The sequence below is a fragment of the Oncorhynchus nerka genome, linkage group LG19, assembly GCF_034236695.1.
Source record: "Oncorhynchus nerka isolate Pitt River linkage group LG19, Oner_Uvic_2.0, whole genome shotgun sequence".
NCBI lineage: Eukaryota > Metazoa > Chordata > Actinopteri > Salmoniformes > Salmonidae > Oncorhynchus > Oncorhynchus nerka.
Genome location: NC_088414.1, coordinates 16,848,255 through 16,867,090, shown reverse-complemented (window position 1 = coordinate 16,867,090; position 18,836 = coordinate 16,848,255). Strand labels below are relative to the sequence as shown.

Genomic DNA, 18,836 nt, shown 5'->3' with positions numbered 1-18,836 from the left:
AATTCTAATCTATTTTCCTCTCTTCTCTCTGACCTTATGGGTTGTTCCCCATCAGAAGAAGCAGAGCCGCAGGAGAGCGAGGAACCCTACGTGGCACCCCCGGGCCTGGCAATTCCCCCCGATGTGGAGCTGGTGAGTGCCCTACACAATGTCCCACTGCTTCATGCTTAAATCTACAGGACGGACCACAGGGGTGCAGAATGGGTTTTGGGCAGATCAGAGTCATAACTTCATTTTAAAATGGTGGGTCAGGTGGTCAACGGTTCCTTTTCTACAACAATTCCTATTATGGAGCCACAGAGAGAGAATAGGAAGGGAACAGAGCAGAGATACCAGCAGAACTTAGTCCCAGCTGGTGAGGGCTGTGTGTGAGGTAGTATTGATGTTGTGAGGCCCATCAGACTGCCAACAGACAGGTGGTGAGGCCAGAGACTAGGCGAACGATAAGGTGTCTGATCTAGAGGTTATTGAGGTCATCACTCACATCCTGCAGCCTGGGAGGAGTCTGAGAAGAGAAGTCTGTGCTGCCTTGGTTTGCATCAGCCAGTATCAGGGGGCCTGCATCCTGATTGTCTCTCTCCATCTCAGTCCACCAGGACAGGCTGTCCACTCTTCTGCTGCTGCTTCCCCCATTGACTGCCGCTCGCCTTTCATCTGCAGGCTTCTTTTTATTGTAGACTGGGAGGCTTTCATCTCAGCATGGCCTTGATTCTCTCTCTCTCTCTCTCACACACACACACACACACAACCCAACTTCAGACTTACGCAAACACACACACACACACACACACACACACACACACACACACACAAAGTGATTCAATAAAATGCATGTGACAGATAGTTCTCCCTCGCTCTGGCTGTCAAAGCGTCCTCTGTGATGTCCAGAGTAGACGCACACTGTGAGACAATGGGCCCACCCACGCCACAGAATCCTTACCTGCTGATTTCTTTCTACGTGTCCTTGTAATGAGATTTCGATTGGGGACCCAGCAAAGCCCTTCCAATTGCTCTGCCTTGAAACGGTCAATTAGTCAAAGCCGGCACCATTCTCAGAATATATGATCTGAATTATTAATCTGTGGATGTGGCTGTATTTCCCCCACATTATCACAAGTCTGAGTGCTCAGGCAGCACGAGCAGACGGTCTGACATCCTGGGGGCTGGGGAGAAGGAATCAGCTCTCGCTCTGCCTCTCTGTATCATGACTCCATAAGAAGTTCCTTGTTCCTCATTTATCTTCATAATTGCAAGGTTATTTGCCGCTACGGAGCTTTCTACTCTCGCAAGCGCTCGGAGGCTCTGAATGCATTAGGAGTGTATGTGTAGAGGGACACTACTACAGAGTGCAGGCCTAAGCGTCTCCTTTCCAAAGGTCTTCATTTATTATTCATTATTTTAGATTAATGAGAAATTTTATTTTCACGATTTGTCGCTCTCTTTTTTTGGTACTCTGAGGGTACCTAACGAAAATGATTCACTGAAAGTACACAGCCTCAGTGATATTTAATAATGTATCACATCAAATCCAAATGATTTCTATTTTGTAAATGTATGTTAAAGTCAAGAAGCCATGGGATAGCCCCTTTTTTTTCAATTTTCGTCTAAAATTACATACCGAATCTAACTGCCTGTAGCTCAGGCCCTGAAGCAAGGATATGCATATTCTTGGTACCATTTGAAAGGAAACACTTTGAAGTTTGAATGTAGGAGAATATAACACAATAGATCTGGTAGAAGAAAATACAAAGAAAAAAACCTTCTTTTTTTCTACAACCATCTTTGAAATGCAATAGAAAGGTCCCAGTTCTAGCCACCACTCTGGTTGTAATTGCGATGGTGTCCACAAGACGGCAGCAGTGTATGTGCAAAGTTTTAGATGGATAACTTAAAGTATGAGCGTTCTCCATGACATTTAGTGTGAAGTCAACCAGAACCATTTGGGAAAATCGTGAAGGAGACAGTTGCATTCATAGACATTTTTTATGCAAGAATATCATCAAATCTGTATACTTGGACTTTGATTTACTTTTACAGTATTAGTAGCCATATTATAAGTTCAACATTTGCAAAACAACCAGTTTTCATAACTTCATAACTTATAATTTTTGTCCAAAAGGAAAAGGCATACTGTCGCAAAAGGTTAGCACCTACATTTTGCAACAGACACAGGATTTCGGGATACTCCCGTAAAGCCCAGCTCATTGGCTATTTAGCTAGCTTTGTTTGACCCCGATTGGTGCTTATTTGACAAAGATACAGTCGTTCAAGTGAAGACATCCCGCGTCATCGGCGTGCCATGAAGGTGTCGCTCTCTGACCAAATATTACATTTACATTACATTTAAGTCATTTAGCAGACGCTCTTATCCAGAGCGACTTACAAATTGGTGCGTTCACCTTAAGACATCCAGTGGAACAGCCACTTTACAATAGTGCATCTAAATCTTTTAAGGGGGGTGAGAAGGATTACTTTATCCTATCCTAGGTATTCCTGAAAGAGGTGGGGTTTCAGGTGTCTCCGGAAGGTGGTGATTGACTCCGCTGTCCTGGCGTCGTGAGGGAGTTTGTTCCACCATTGGGGGCCAGAGCAGCGAACAGTTTTGACTGGGCTGCGCGGGGAACTGTACTTCCTCAGTGGTAGGGAGGCGAGCAGGCCAGAGGTGGATGAACGCAGTGCCCTTGTTTGGGTGTAGGGCCTGATCAGAGCCTGGAGGTACTGAGGTGCCGTTCCCCTCACAGCTCCGTAGGCAAGCACCATGGTCTTGTAGCGGATGCGAGCTTCAACTGGAAGCCAGTGGAGAGAGCGGAGGAGCGGGGTGACGTGAGAGAACTTGGGAAGGTTGAACACCAGACGGGCTGCGGCGTTCTGGATGAGTTGTAGGGGTTTAATGGCACAGGCAGGGATCCCAGCCAACAGCGAGTTGCAGTAATCCAGACGGGAGATGACAAGTGCCTGGATTAGGACCTGCGCTGCTTCCTGTGTGAGGCAGGGTCGTACTCTGCGGATGTTGTAGAGCATGAACCTACAAGAACGGGCCACCGCCTTGATGTTAGTTGAGAACGACAGGGTGTTGTCCAGGATCACGCCAAGGTTCTTAGCGCTCTGGGAGGAGGACACAATGGAGTTGTCAACCGTGATGGCGAGATCATGGAACGGGCAGTCCTTCCCGGGAGGAAGAGCAGCTCCGTCTTGCCGAGGTTCAGCTTGAGGTGGTGATCCGTCATCCACACTGATATGTCTGCCAGACATGCAGAGATGCGATCGCCACCTGGTCATCAGAAGGGGAAAGGAGAAGATTAATTGTGTGTCGTCTGCATAGCAATGATAGGAGAGACCATGTGAGGTTATGACAGAGCCAAGTGACTTGGTGTATAGCGAGAATAGGAGAGGGCCTAGAACAGAGCCCTGGGGGACGCCAGTGGTGAGAGCGCGTGGTGAGGAGACAGATTCTCGCCACGCCACCTGGTAGGAGCGATCTGTCAGGTAGGACGCAATCCAAGCGTGGGCCGCGCCGGAGATGCCCAACTCGGAGAGGGTGGAGAGGAGGATCTGATGGTTCACAGTATCGAAGGCAGCCGATAGGTCTAGAAGGATGAGAGCAGAGAAATATGGTGTCCTATAGGATATACTACACCCCTAATATATAGTGAAGTCTTGTTACGTTCTAGGATCTCTGAGGAATGCGTACAAATGTGATTTGACAATGTTTAGGGTGAGATTTTCAGATTCCTTTCTTTGCAAATTGGAAGTGGAAATACAAAATCGATAGTGCATGCTATATGGACCTTTTATAGTAGAGGCCGACCGACTAATCGGAATGGCTGATTAGTTAGGGCTGATTCCAAGTTTTCATAACAATCGGTAATCTGCATTTTTGGACATCGATTGTGGCCAATTACATTGCACTCCACGAAGAGCCTGCATGGCTGACTACCTGTTAAGTGAGTGCAGCAAGAAGCCAAGGTAAGGTGCTAGCTAGCATTAAACTTATCTTATAAAAAACAATCAATCTTAACATAATCACTAGTTAACTACACATGGTTGATGATATTACTAGATTATCTAGCTTGTCCTCCGTTGCATATAATTTTTGTGCTGCCTGTTAATTTCTCATTGAATCACAGCCTACTTCGCCAAACGGGTGATGATTTAACAAGCGGATTTGCGAAATAAGCACTGTCGTTGCACCAATGTGTACCTAACCATAAACATCAATGCCTTTCTTTAAAATCATTACACAAGTATATATTTTTAAACCTGCATATTTAGTTAATATTGCCTGCTAACATGAATTTCTTTTTAACAAAGAAAATTGTGTCACTTCTCTTGCATTCCGTGCAGGCAGTCAGGGTATATGCAGCAGTTTGGGCCGCCTGGCTCGTTGCGAACTGTGTGAAGACCATTTACTCATAACAAAGACCGTAAATAATTTGCCAGAATTGTAAATAATTATGACATAACATTTAGACTTAGGGATTCCACCCGGTAGATAATATACGGAACGGTTCCGTATTTCACTGAAAGAAACGTTTTGTTTTCGAAATGATAGTTTCTGGATTTGACCATATTAATGACCTAAGGCTCGTATTTCTGTGTGTTATTATGTTATAATTAAGTTAATGATTTGATAGAGCAGTCTGACTGAGCGGTGGTAGGCAGCAGCAGGCTTGTAAGCATTAATTCAAACAGCACTTTCATGCGTTTGCCTGCAGCTCTTCGCTGTGCTTCAAGCATTGAGCTGTTTATGACTTCAAGCCTATCAACTCCCGAGATTAGGCTGGTGTAACCGATTTGAAATGGCTTAGCGGGGTGCGCGCTAATAGCGTTTCAATCATTGATGTCACTCACTCTGAGACCGTGAAGTAGTTGTTCCCCTCTGCAAGGGGGAACAATGGGTGTGGAGTGATGGGTAACGATGCGTCGAGGGTGGCTATTGTCGGATGTGTTCCTGGTTCGAACCCAAGTAGGGGCGAGGAGAGGGACGGAAGCTATACTGTTACACTGTCAATACTAAAGTGCCTATAAGAACATCCAATAGTCAAAAGGTATATGAAATACAAATGGTATAGATAGAAATAGTCCTAGAATTCCTATAATAACTACAACCTAAAACTTCTTACCTGGGAATATTGAAGACTCATGTTAAAAGGAACCACCAGCTTTCATATGTTCTGAGCAAGGAACTTAGCTTTTTTTTACATGGCACATATTGCACTTTTACTTTCTTCTCCAACACTTTGTTTTTGCATTATTTAATCCAAATTGAACATGTTTCATGATTTATTTGAGGCTAATTGAAATCAATTGATTGTATTGATGTATTATGTTAAGTTAAGTGTTCATTCAGTTGTTGTAATTGTCATTATTACAAATAAATAAATAAAATCGGCCGATTTAATCGGTATCGGCTTTTTTTGGTCCTCCATTAATCGGTATTGTCGTTGAAAAATCATAATCATAACCTCTACTTTATAGGATATGAAAAAGGATTTTATCTAACAAAATGACACTTCATGATAAATCAGAACAAGATTTCAGAATTTAAGTACACATTTCACCTTCAGAGGTGAATTTATTAAACCTATTGCAGTGATAAGTGTTTTGTTGTTAGGAGTTCTCCTGAAACAATAGCATGGAATTTATTCACAGTAATAGCTACTGTAAGTTGGACAGTGCAGTTATATTAACAATAATATATGTACCTACGTGTGTTGTTTCTCTAAAATCTGCAATCTTGACATTTACAACTGTCCCGTTTACGGAATGTCAATCCCTAAGAACTGTCCCGTCGACGGGACGCCAATCCTTAAACCTCCGATACAATTTAGGAAATAGAATTTGGCAAACTTTGATTTGGTCCCACCTAAAAATTGTCAGACTCCAGCCACCCTAGTCATAGACTGTTCTCTCTGCTACCGCATGGCAAGCGGTACCGGAGCGCCAAGTCTAGGTCCAAGAGACTTCTAAACAGATTCTACCCCCAAGCCGTAAGACTCCTGAACAGCTAATCAAATGGCTACCCAGACTATTTGCATCTACCTACATGTACATATTACCTCGACTAACCAGTTCCCCCGCACATTGACTCTGTACCGGTACCCTCCTGTATATAGTCTCGCTATTGTTATTTTACTGCTGCTCTTAAATTTTTTTAGCTGCATTGTTGGTTAAGGGCTTGTAAAGTAAGCTTTTCATTGTAAGGTCTACTATACCTTTCTTATTCATCGCATGTGACGAATAACATTTGATTTGACCAAGAACACTCAGACAATCAAAATCCAGTTTTATGTCTTGTTGTAAAGTATGAACTTTTTCTTATTTGCTTCTGAAGTGATTGCCTTCTCTTGTGCCTCAATTATGAAATACAGTTACGTATGTATGAAGGGTTTCAGAGTAAGAGTGCTGATTTAGGCTCACCTTTGCTTATTAGATCACAATGAATAATATTAAATGGACAGTGGGGGGACCTGATCCTAGATCAGCACTCCTACTCTGAGATGCTTGATACATACGGCCCCAGCTTGTCACCTATCCTTAACCCCACACTTCTTTTGCCCTGCCTCGTTGATAACTTTCCTGTCTGCTGACTTAGTGCGTGTGCTCTTCCGTTCTCCTCTCCAGCCAGCGACCACCAAAACCCATGCCATCATTGAGAGGACCGCCAACTTTGTGTGCCAGCAGGGGGCCCAGTTTGAGATTGTTTTGAAAGCCAAACAGTCTGGCAACTCCCAATTTGACTTCCTGAACTTCGAACACTACCTGAACCCCTACTACAAACACATCCTGAAGGCCATGAAGGAGGGCCGCTACACCCCTGCATCCGACAAGCAGGACTCACAGGGTAAGCCACGGGGGTCAAAGAGGTTTACAAAAAGAGTTCATATAGAAAGTGTTGGAAATAATATATGGGATACATAGTTTTATACTATAATGCATGTGAAATCTTTGAGAACAGGGGCAGAGAATGTATGTATGTTAACACAACACAATACATGAACCGAATTCAGAATGCAAGTACTTCAGACATGAACCATTATTCTTTATTCATACTTTAATGTCTTTTTATAGACTCTGATGATTCTGACGATGATGGGGATGGGAACTACCTCCACCCCAGCCTGTTTGCTCCTAAGAAGAGTTCTCGCCTTGAGGAGCTGATGAAGGTAAGGACCAGATCTGTGACTGTCATGGAACTTTGGATCACGGTTATTGGTCAGCCAAATGACTGCGGTCAATGTAATAACCATTCGAATAGCAAAAATAAATAATAATAATAATATTTTTAAGACAAACATTTTATCCTCTCCTCCGCTCCTGACCGCATGTGCTGCCATAGAAATAGAATGAATAGAACGGGTTCCCTATTCAAGTCAATGATGGCGTAATGGCGCCCATAAGAGCAAAGCAAGAAGGAAAAGCAGGAAGTGTAACCGTCAATATGTGCTGTTATTTGTTCATTCAACTGACATGACAAAAAATACATTCCATCATTGCATGAGCCATTTTAGTTAAACCCCCTAGAGTCGATGTCCGCTTCCCCACGAAAGTCGAATTAGCATAATACAAAAAGCCCCATCAAAATCCGTCTGTTTAAGCTAGAGATATCTTTTTTGTTGTTGTTGCATGGGCTGCGTCTCAATCCACCGCCTCCGCCAATGGCGGCCTTTTACTTATGCGTTGGAAGGTGGCCAAGCTAAAGGGGTGTTTGTCAGACCATGAGACAACCCAAAAATGGTCTTCTCAAGTAAAACATCCGTAGCTAATATGACCCCACTATGGAAAGGTGAGACACTTACGAACACGTACAATGCTTTCGGGAAGTATTCTGACCCTTTACTTTTTCCACATTTAGTTATGTTACAGCCTTATTCTAGAATGGATGAAATAGTTTTCCCCCCTCGTCAATCTACACACAATACCCCATAATGACAAAGCAAAAAAAAGAACGGGCCTCCCGAGTGGCGCACTGGTCTAAGTCACTGCATTGCAGTGCTAGATGTGCTGTCGCACTGGGCGTGACCGGGAGACCCATGGGGCAGCGCACAATTTGGCTCAGCGTTGTCCGGGTTAGGGGAGGGTTTGGCTGGCTTGGATGTTCTTGTCCCATCGCACACTAGCGACTCCTGTGGCGGCCCGGGCGCAATGCACGATGACACGGTCGCCAGGTATGCCGTGTTTCCTCCGACACATTGGTGCGGCTGGCCTCCGGGCTTAGTGGGCGTTGTGTCAAGAAGCCGTGCGGGTTGGGTTTCGGAGGACTCACTTCGCCTCTCCCGAGTCTGTATGGGAGTTGCAGTGATGGGACAAGACTGTAACTTCCAATTGGATACCACTAAATTGGGGAGAAAAAGGTGTTCAATCTTGGTCCTCAGACTGGGGCGAAGGTTCACCTTCCAACAGGTCAATGACATGAAACACACAGCCAAGACAACGCAGGAGTGGCTTTGGGACAAATCTCTGAATGTCCTTGATTGGCCCAGCCAGAGGCTGGACATGAACCTGATCGAACATTTCTGGAGAGACTTTGGATGGGGAGCGTCGCTGCACAGCTATTTTCAATCTGACGGAGTTTGAGAGAATCTGCAGGGAAGAATGGGAGAAACTACCCAATACAGGTGTGCCAAGCTTGTAGCGTCATACCCAAGAAGACCCGAGGCTATAATCACTGCCAAGGGTGCTTCAACAAAGTACTGAGTATAGGATCTAAATACTTATGTAAATGTGATATTTACGTTTTTTTATTAAAATACATTTTCAAAAATGAACTGTTTTTGCTTTGTCAGTATGGGGTATTGTGTGTAGATTGAAGATAAAAAAAAAAGTCTAAAATTGATTAAATACAAACGTAACAAAATGTGGAAATAGTCAAGGGAACTGAATATTTTACAAATGCACTGTATATTGGACACTCCTTAACTATCTTGTCTAACTATAAAATATAAAAATTCCCCTCTCTCTCTTGTTGATAGGCTAAGAATATGACTTTGGGCTTTCATCATTTTATGCTTGCATGGCTTTCTCCTGATCAAACAATTAATTAAACTAATGAGTTCCATCTCAAAAAGTAGTTTGAATAACCTTAAAACGTATGGTAGCCAGGAGACTAATAATTATAGATGAAAAAATGTCAATAGCCGATAGAAAAATCTAATGACAAGTTTAAGCTTATTAAGAAAGAAATTATCCCTCCATGCGATACGGAAAACCAAATGTCCAAGTTAAAGCTGTGAACCGTAACCTATTTCCCAAATATTCCAATAGCCTAAGAAGGTGTTGTTGCTTTCAAAAAGAACAAGAATGAAAGTCGGGAGTTTATAGGCATAGGCTATTCTCAATCACAGCCTTATAAACGATTGAACAAACAATATTAAGAGAGGACGATGAGGCAATTATTAGTTAGTTCTGAAAACGGTGGTTAAAAAAGAATACAAAAATGTGTATCACGTTTTATGAGTAAATAATCACGGTTGGAGAGGCCTGGGCAAAGGCTGGCCCTGGGGCCGTATGCGGCTCTGGACCTGATTCAATACGGCCCGCGGAATCATGCTCAGATTACATAAAGAATTTGCTATAGTAAAGTTTTGAAAAACGTATTTGTTTTTCAAATTAAAAGCCCAATGAATACTCGCATTTGTATAATGATTTAACTCCCACCGCTTTTGGGACATTTATTTTGAAGGCACATATAAATAACATCTGCACGAGGACAGACAGTGACTGACAGGCTGACACACGTCACAGTTACAAATAGTAGCTAGCTAGAAATTGCGCAAAAATGTGTTTTTCAAAGAAAAGGAAAGTAGACCATGAAAGTAGGGTGTTCGAGCAAGAGTGGACATCGAAATATTTATTGAGGTATCGGGGAAAGCTTAGTGTGCACAAAGAGGGCATCGCTGTCTTTGACTACAACTTGTCCCGACACGTCCAGACGAAGCTTGCAGAGAAATATAGGAATGTATTCTAAGCAGAGGGCAAATGCATCGAAAGAGTTGCTTTCTCAGTTGCAAAAGCAGCAAGGACTTTACACAAAACTGCATTCAGCAAACGACAGAATTACGAGAGCTAGCTATGTACTGTCCGTCAAAATTGCTAAACATAGCAAGCCATTTGCTGAAGGGTGAATTCATTAAATAATGTTTTTTTAATCTTACTAGGCAAGTCCGTTACGAACAAATTCTTATTTACGATGACGGCCTAGGAACAGTGGGTTAACTGCCTTGTTCAGGGGCAGAACGACAGATTTTTACCTTGTCAGCTCGGGATTCGATCGAGCAACATTGCGGTTACAAGTCCAACGCTCTAACCACTAGGCTACCTGCCGCCCCAGTTTAATTGACTCTGCAGTAATACCTTGCCCCGACAAGAAAGAACTGTTTGAAAATGTGTTGAAGCCATCGTAATGAATATGGAACAACAGTTGAAAGACATGGTAAAGGATTTCACCTATTTCTCGTTGGCCCTGGATGAGATACCATCTGGCATACCCCCAGACACTGAAATTATGGAGGAGCTTGCATCAGTGCAGTCGATGAAGAGCACAACCACAGGCAAATATTTATTGGAGGTTAATAAGTGTGTGGCAAAGCTGAGACTGAGTTTTGAAAAGTTATCCAGTGTGACCACTGATGGGTGCCCAAACTTGACAGGAAAAAATGTTGTCCTTTTGGAAAGGATGCAAGATCAAGTAGCTGAGCTGAACCCAGATCAGAAAATTATTTTCCTGCATTGCATTATTCATCAGGAGGTGCTCTGTAATTGTGTTCTGAAAGTGAGCCATGTTGTGGATACAGTCACTAAAGTGGTAAACTTCATAAGAGAAAAATCTTTAAACCACAGGTAGTTTGTCTCACTGTTGGAAGAGACCGAGTCAGGTCATGCAGATCTCCCCTACCACACAAACGTCAGATGGCTGAGGTTGGGGAAGGTGCTTAAAAGGGTGTGGGACCTGAAATCGGAGATTGCTGAGTTTTTGCAAATTAAAGGAAAATGTGTATTTCCCTCAACTGCAAGATAACGAATTGTTGACTGATTTTGCCTTCACCGTGGACATCATGGCACTCATGAATGAACTGAATTCCAGTCTGATGCAGTGATTGGAGAACTATTCAAAACAATGTCACCGACGAGGTTTTAAGCATCTCCTGATGAACAAATCTTTCCAAAGATTAGGAGTCGTGCTCAGATGTTTGTACTGTTTGGGTCAACGTATGTATGTGAACAGGCATTTTCAGTGATGAAATATAGCAAGTCAAGGCACAGATCATCTCTTACTGACTCACCTCTCAGCAATTCTGTGCATTGCGACTATACTATACCAGACTACACTGATGTAGTCAATGCCCATCAGAGGCTTCACTCCTCACACTGATTGAGTTGTTTAAATGTAATGTTGAGCACTCTCTCTTTCATGTGTTTTTGTGCATACCTGTTGACAAGAGTTCTGTCCGTGGTGCTGAATGCACAGTGTTCTTTGCCCTCCGTGTAGTTCATTGCATGTTGAATAATGAAAATACCTACCAAAAGGAGAACATGGATGTGGTTTATTTCTGTTCATGTTAAAATTTTTAAATAAGTAGCATATCTGGATGTGATTTACAGTAGATATATCTGTCAACACAGTCATACACATGATGTATAATCCTGTAATATGATTCCAGCCTGCGATGGCAAAAATATATTCTAATATGGCCCTCCATGAAAATAACTGCCCAGGCCTGCGATAGGACAAAGGTTGACATCCCCCAGCCTTAGCTGAGATAATTGGATATGAGAAAGCATTATTGTGAAAAGCACTCGAAGTCCCCACCATATTGCTTTGGTCTGTCTTATTTAGACATAGTTATCTTGGCTTTGAAGGGAATAAAGAAACCATAAAACTATGGAATTAGTTCATCTCAGGGCCTTTCTAGAGCAATTATCTCCCATCCATATGGGCTTTGACCGTTCAAGCCAGCCCACAATTTGTCTAATGGCTTATACTGTATTTTATTTTTTATAGGGTTTGACCATTTGCTAATTAGCCCATGGTTAGGTTTTTAATGTTCAAAAGCCCATAGACTTTTGAATTAATCACACATTACTGTTAAGTTGTTGTATTCAACAGCATAATTGGGCCCGATTTGAAAGTGTGTCTCACTTCAAAGTGCTTAGATTTTTGTGGTTGAGGATGAGCTACCATCAAGTATTTTTCTCCTCATCTCTTGATTTAATATTCTGTAGGTTTAATCACTGTCACTTGTTGTAATTCCGTGTGAATTGCGCTAAGTAAATGACGAGATAAAAGGCTCTTAAATAATCCAATGTGATCAGATTTTCGGCCCAAATTTAAAAAGGCCTCAATCCTTTAAACGTACATTTGATTTTCTTTCCCAATTTACTTGAATATCAAGAGTCCCATCTTTCCTTTAGATCCTTTAGTCTGTTCTTTTAAAGGGTTTTGATAACTTGTATGTCAACTCTTATTGCACACACAAGGCTAGAAATACCTGTATAAATCACCAGTGTACATGTTTACATATTATTCAATTAGTATATTAGTCCAAACTTCATGCTAAATGAGTTGTAAATAAGTAGGTCATAACATGACACATGTTATAGTTAGAACCATTACTCTGTCTTGCGTTGTTTGTCCTCTCCATCAGCCAGAGGTGTCTCAGTTTCACAGCTATAGCTTCCTATTGTTGGGACCGGTTACCTAGTGGTTCAGAGCGTTGGCCCGGTAACTGGAAGGTCAATGGTTCAACTCCCCAAGCCAACTAGGTGAAAAATCTGTCTATGTACCCTTGAGCAAGGCACTTAACCCTAATTGCTCCTATAAGTTTCTCTGTATAAGAGCATCTGCTAAATGACTCGAATGTATTTGTTGGGGGTTATGCTGACCAGTAGTTCTAAGCCTTTTAACCAAATCTATTTGTGTTGTAGCCCCTCCAAGTCATGGACCCAGACCATCCACTGGCAGCGCTGATCCGGAAAACCCAGCAGGAACGTAACGGAGCCGCTGCTGCTGCTGCCGCCATCATGGCAACCAAGCCAGAGGAAGTACCCGCAGAGCCAGCTGTGCCCGCCACACCCGCAGAGTACATCGCTGACCGTGAGTACAGTTTCTCATTTCTGAGAGTCCAACTGGGAAACTGTGAAATCCAATATCTGATGAGCATTCATATTAGCGCCGAGGGAGCCTCTTCATTTCAATTTAGTCCTGGTCCACTTAATTTCTCTCCCCATTTTTTATATATATTTTTTATTTCCCCCTCAGTGCAAGCTCAGTCTCTCAGACAGGCAGAGTGGCACTAAATTGTTTAGTATTGAGCAATGAACTTCTAGAGGCAAAAAGAACAGTCCACTCGTTATAATTCTCAATGTTTAACAAACGTTGGCGTTCATATCAGATGAGAATCTCGAGGAGGAAAGGTACATTGAATTAGCCCAGCGGTAAACATATTTGTCGGACACAGGCACATGTTCCAGCTGTAGCTATGGAGGTGACCTTGCAGCTCATAATGGAAAAGCTCATTAACATGGTCTCCTATAGACCCGTGACACTGCTGAAACGTCCTCTTCCAGGAGGTCAATTCCAGAAAGCATTTACATTTACGGCATTTAGCATACATTCTTATCCAGAGCGATTTACAGGAGCAATTAGGATTAAGTGCTTTTCTCACGGGTACATCGACAGATTTTTCATCTTGTTGACTCAGGGATTCGATCCACCGCTAGGCTACCTACCGCCCTTCACAGCCTTTGAGGACTGTTCAGCACAGACTGAATCCAGGAGTGATTTAATTTCACCACATGACCCTCAGGGATTGTAAGTACTTAAAGGTTCTTGAGTTTTAAAGTCTCCAAGAAGTTTTTTTTATTTTTATTTTTTACACGTTTCTTGTCCTTGAATTTGTGCCTAGTTCATTTTCGGATCTGCAGTGAGCAGTTGGTTTGGACGCGCTGACAAACTGTGTTCCCCTTGCTCTTCATTGACAGCAGGGTTGCTGTTTGTTTTGCCCTGAACGCCGGTGGATAGAATCCAAAGTTGCTTTTCTGGCAGCGCCCACAGATGTTTGCTTCCTCTAAATGCAGACATCATTCCCGCTTTTCTGACACACACACACCAACCAACCAACCCAACCACTCTGCCAGCCTAGAAAAGAGCAGCTGCATAAAACGACCAGCTCTCTCTCGCTTGACCCAAACACTTCTCGAGGCATCCGAGGCTACAGAATCTCCAGAATCTCTTTCTTGGCTTCTTTAAACCTTAGCAATTTTCTCTCTACTGTCTGCATTAGTTCTAGGTGATTGATGAAGGTGCTGGGCGTGATATGGAGTGCCAGGCTAACTCTAAACGTCCTTGAGAGATGTTCCTCGCAATTTGACTCCTCTTATTTCCCAGGGTCAACCCTGTCTTCCGTCTGTCTGGTGCTTGGGAGAGACTGCTCAAGCTGAGTGAGCTGATTTGTCTTAATTAGCGGGACTGGAAGAGCTCCACTGGTTTGCTGTGGTAGGAGAGAGAGAAAAAGAGACATCGACGCCACAGCACCGCACAGCAGCACAGACATGGATTTTTAATGCGCTGGCTTACGGCGACAAGATTTTGGAGAGATTTTGCTCCCGTAGATCCGACTTTTATTTCTGTGCATGGCGCTGGGTCTCTGAGAGAATCCCTGTAAACAGACTGGAGAGGATCAAAGGCACCAGAGGAATATCCTCCAGTTTCTGCCAATGACTGGCGTATTGAATGGGAATTAGGCAAGAGGGGTTTAGAAGCGTGCAGCATTGCAGCTCCTTTAATTCGCTATAACTTTGCTAGCTCTTCAACGGGACAATTGCCTAGTTTCTATTGGGCCGAATGTTTTGTGGTGTCACCTGATCTCAAACGACCACTTATTCCCTTCTATTCTACTGGTCTATGGATTCTCTGTTGTAATACAAGCACATTCTACATTCTAATAGAGTGAACGTGGAGCATATTAGATCATTTGCATCATCACTGAAGACAACTCTTCCTAGAAATGTAGAATAGCTGTCAAGACTGCACTAGGGGACTGGGCTTTTCTATCTTGAGACTGGGCTATTCTTTCTGTCCTGTTGGGTGACTACATCCCATTCTCTCTTGACCTCAGAGGCCCAGATGAGGCAATGCAGCCTACTGTTACACTGTTAGTTTAACAGTCCACAGACAAGCATCTCACAATACACTGCACTGTACATCCATCCACAATGACTCACCAACACTCCTCCGGGAAGCAGTCCATCCACTTATCGGTTTCACCCACCTAGCCTGTGCTCATTGGCCACTACCGATCTGTGTGTGTGTGACACTTACAAATTCATTAATGGAATTTATCCTATAGACAGTTATGGAGGGGGACCTTTTGAACTGTGCTTGTGTAGTAGAGGTCGACCGATTATGATTTTTCAACGCCGATACCGATTTATTGGAGGACCAAAAAAGCCGATACCGATTTAATCGGACAATTTTTTTTGTAATAATGACAATTACAACAATTCTGAATGAACACTTATTTTAACTTAATATAATACATCAGTAAAATCAATTTAGCCTCAAATAAATAATGAAACATGTTTGGTTTAAATAATGTAAAAACAAAGTGTTGGAGAAGAAAGTAAAAGTGAAATATGTGCCATGTAAGAATGCTAACGTTTAAGTTCCTTGCTCAGAACATGAAAACATATGAAAGCTGGTGGTTCCTTTTAACATGAATCTTCAATATTCCCAGGTAAGAAGTTTTAGGTTGAAGTTATTATAGGAATTCTAGGACTATTTCTCTCTATACCATTTTGTATTTCATTAACCTTTGACTATTGGATGTTCTTATAGGCACTTTACATTTACATTTAAGTCATTTAGCAGACGCTCTTATCCAGAGCGACTTACAAATTGGTGCATTCACCTTATGACATCCAGTGGAACAGTAGTGCATCTAAATCTTTTAAGGGGGGTGAGAGGGATTACTTTATCCTATCCTAGGTATTCCTTAAAGAGGTGGGGTTTCAGGTGTCTCCGGAAGGTGGTGATTGACTCTGCTGTCCTGGCGTCGTGAGGGAGTTTGTTCCACCATTGGGGGGCCAGAGCAGCGAACAGTTTTGACTGGGCTGAGCGGGAACTGTACTTCCTCAGTGGTAGGGAGGCGAGCAGGCCAGAGGTGGATGAACGCAGTGCCCTTGTTTGGGTGTAGGGCCTGATCAGAGCCTGGAGGTACTGAGGTGCCGTTCCCCTCACAGCTCCGTAGGCAAGCACCATGGTCTTGTAGCGGATGCGAGCTTCAACTGGAAGCCAGTGGAGAGAGCGGAGGAGCGGGGTGACGTGAGAGAACTTGGGAAGGTTGAACACCAGACGGGCTGCGGCGTTCTGGATGAGTTGTAGGGGTTTAATGGCACAGGCAGGGAGCCCAGCCAACAGCGAGTTGCAGTAATCCAGACGGGAGATGACAAGTGCCTGGATTAGGACCTGCGCCGCTTCCTGTGTGAGGCAGGGTCGTACTCTGCGGATGTTGTAGAGCATGAACCTACAGGAACGGGCCACCGCCTTGATGTTAGTTGAGAACGACAGGGTGTTGTCCAGGATCACGCCAAGGTTCTTAGCGCTCTGGGAGGAGGACACAATGGAGTTGTCAACCGTGATGGCGAGATCATGGAACGGGCAGTCCTTCCCGGGAGGAAGAGCAGCTCCGTCTTGCCGAGGTTCAGCTTGAGGTGGTGATCCGTCATCCACACTGATATGTCTGCCAGACATGCAGAGATGCGATTCGCCACCTGGTCATCAGAAGGGGGAAAGGAGAAGATTAATTGTGTGTCGTCTGCATAGCAATGATAGGAGAGACCATGTGAGGTTATGACAGAGCCAAGTGACTTGGTGTATAGCGAGAATAGGAGAGGGCCTAGAACAGAGCCCTGGGGGACACCAGTGGTGAGAGCACGTGGTGTGGAGACGGATTCTCGCCACGCCACCTGGTAGGAGCGACCTGTCAGGTAGGACGCAATCCAAGCGTGGGCCGCGCCGGAGATGCCCAACTCGGAGAGGGTGGAGAGGAGGATCTGATGGTTCACAGTATCGAAGGCAGCCGATAGGTCTAGAAGGATGAGTATTGACAGTGTAACAGTATAGCTTCCGTCTCTCTCCTCGCTCCTACCTTGGCTTGAACCAGGAACACATCGACACCAGCCACCCTTGAAGCAGCGTTAGCCATGCAGAGCAAGGGGAATAACTACTCCAAGTCTCAGAGCGAGTAACGTTTGAAACGCTATTAGCGCGCACCCCGCTAACTAGCTAGCCATTTCACATCGGTTACACCAGCCTAATCTCGGGAGTTGATAGGCTTGAAGTCATAAACAGCAGAGCTGCTGGTAAACGCACGAAAGTGCTGTTTGAATGAACGTTTAAGAGTCTGCTGGTGCCTACCATCGCTCAGTCAGACTGCTCTATCAGATCATAGACTTAATTATAACATAATAACACACAGAAATACAAGCCTTAGCTCATTAATATGGTCGAATCCGGAAACTATCAGCTCGAAAACAAGACGTTTATTCTTTCAGTGAAATACGGTACCGTTCCGTATTTTATATAATGGGTGGCATCCATAAGTCTAAATATTGCTGTTACATTGCATAACCTTCAATGTTATGTTATGTCATAAATTCTGGCAAATTAGGCGGCCCAAACTGTTGCATATACACTGACTCTGCGTGCAATGAACGCAAGAGAAGTGACACAATTTCACCTGGTTAATATTGCCTGCTAACCTGGATTTCTTTTAGCTAAATATGCAGGTTTAAAAATATATACTTCTGTGTATTGATTTTAAGAAAGGCATTGATGTTTATGGTTAGGTACACATTGGAGCAACGATACGCACCGCATCGATTATATGCAATGCAGGACACGCTAGATAACTACACATGATTGATGATATTACTAGTTTAACTAGTGATTATGATTGATTGTTTTTTGTAAGGTAAGTTTAATGCTAGCTAGCATCTTACCTTGGCATACTGCATTCGCGTAACAGGCAGGCTCCTCATGGAGTGCAATGTAATCAGGTGGTTAGAGCGTTGGACTAGTTAACTGTAAGGTTGCAAGATTGAATCCCCGAGCTGACAAGGTAAAAATCGTCGTTCTGCCCCTGAACGAGGCAGTTAACCCACCATTCCTAGGCCGTCATTGAAAATAAGAATGTGTTCTTTTGTGACTAGGGGGCAGTATTTTCATTTTTGGAAAAATAACGTTCCCCTTAGTAAACGGGATACTTTGTCAGGACAAGATGCATATAATTGACAGCTTAGGATAGAAAACACTCTAAAGTTTCCAAAACTGTAAAAATATTGTCTGTGAGTATAACAGAACTTCCAGTTGACTTCCAGTTCCAGTTGCTTCCAGTTGAAGCTCGCATCCGCTACAAGACCACGGTGCTTGCCTACGGAGCTGTGAGGGGAACGGCATCTCAGTACCTCCAGGCTCTGATCAGGCCCTACACCCAAACAAGGGCACTGCGTTCATCCACCTCTGGCCTGCTCGCCTCCCTACCACTGAGGAAGTACAGTTCCCGCGCAGCCCAGTCAAAACTGTTCGCTGCTCTGGCCCCCCAATGGTGGAACAAACTCCCTCACGACGCCAGGACAGCGGAGTCAATCACCACCTTCCGGAGACACCTGAAACCCCACCTCTTTCAGGAATACCTAGGATAGGATAAAGTAATCCTTCTCACCCCCCTAAAAGATTTAGATGCACTATTGTAAAGTGGCTGTTCCACTGGATGTCTTAAGGTGAACGCACCAATTTGTAAGTCGCTCTGGATAAGAGCGTCTGCTAAATGACTTAA

The 18,836-nt window shown here is 43.7% G+C and overlaps 1 protein-coding gene across 2 annotated transcripts in view; it reads left to right on the top strand.

The window, feature by feature from the left end:
• The window catches only part of LOC115101117 (splicing factor, suppressor of white-apricot homolog), a 132,793-nt gene that overhangs the window by 7,600 nt on the left and 106,357 nt on the right, over positions 1 to 18,836 (top strand). Inside the window, exons 4-7 of one of the 2 annotated variants that reach the window (XM_029620333.2) lie at positions 59 to 132; positions 6,625 to 6,844; positions 7,072 to 7,166; positions 12,925 to 13,093. In XM_029620333.2, coding sequence (XP_029476193.2) covers positions 59 to 132; positions 6,625 to 6,844; positions 7,072 to 7,166; positions 12,925 to 13,093 — 558 coding nt within the window. Of the gene's footprint in view, positions 1 to 55; positions 133 to 6,624; positions 6,845 to 7,071; positions 7,167 to 12,924; positions 13,094 to 18,836 lie in introns of both variants that reach the window. The other variant, XM_029620332.2, reaches the window with a different exon arrangement.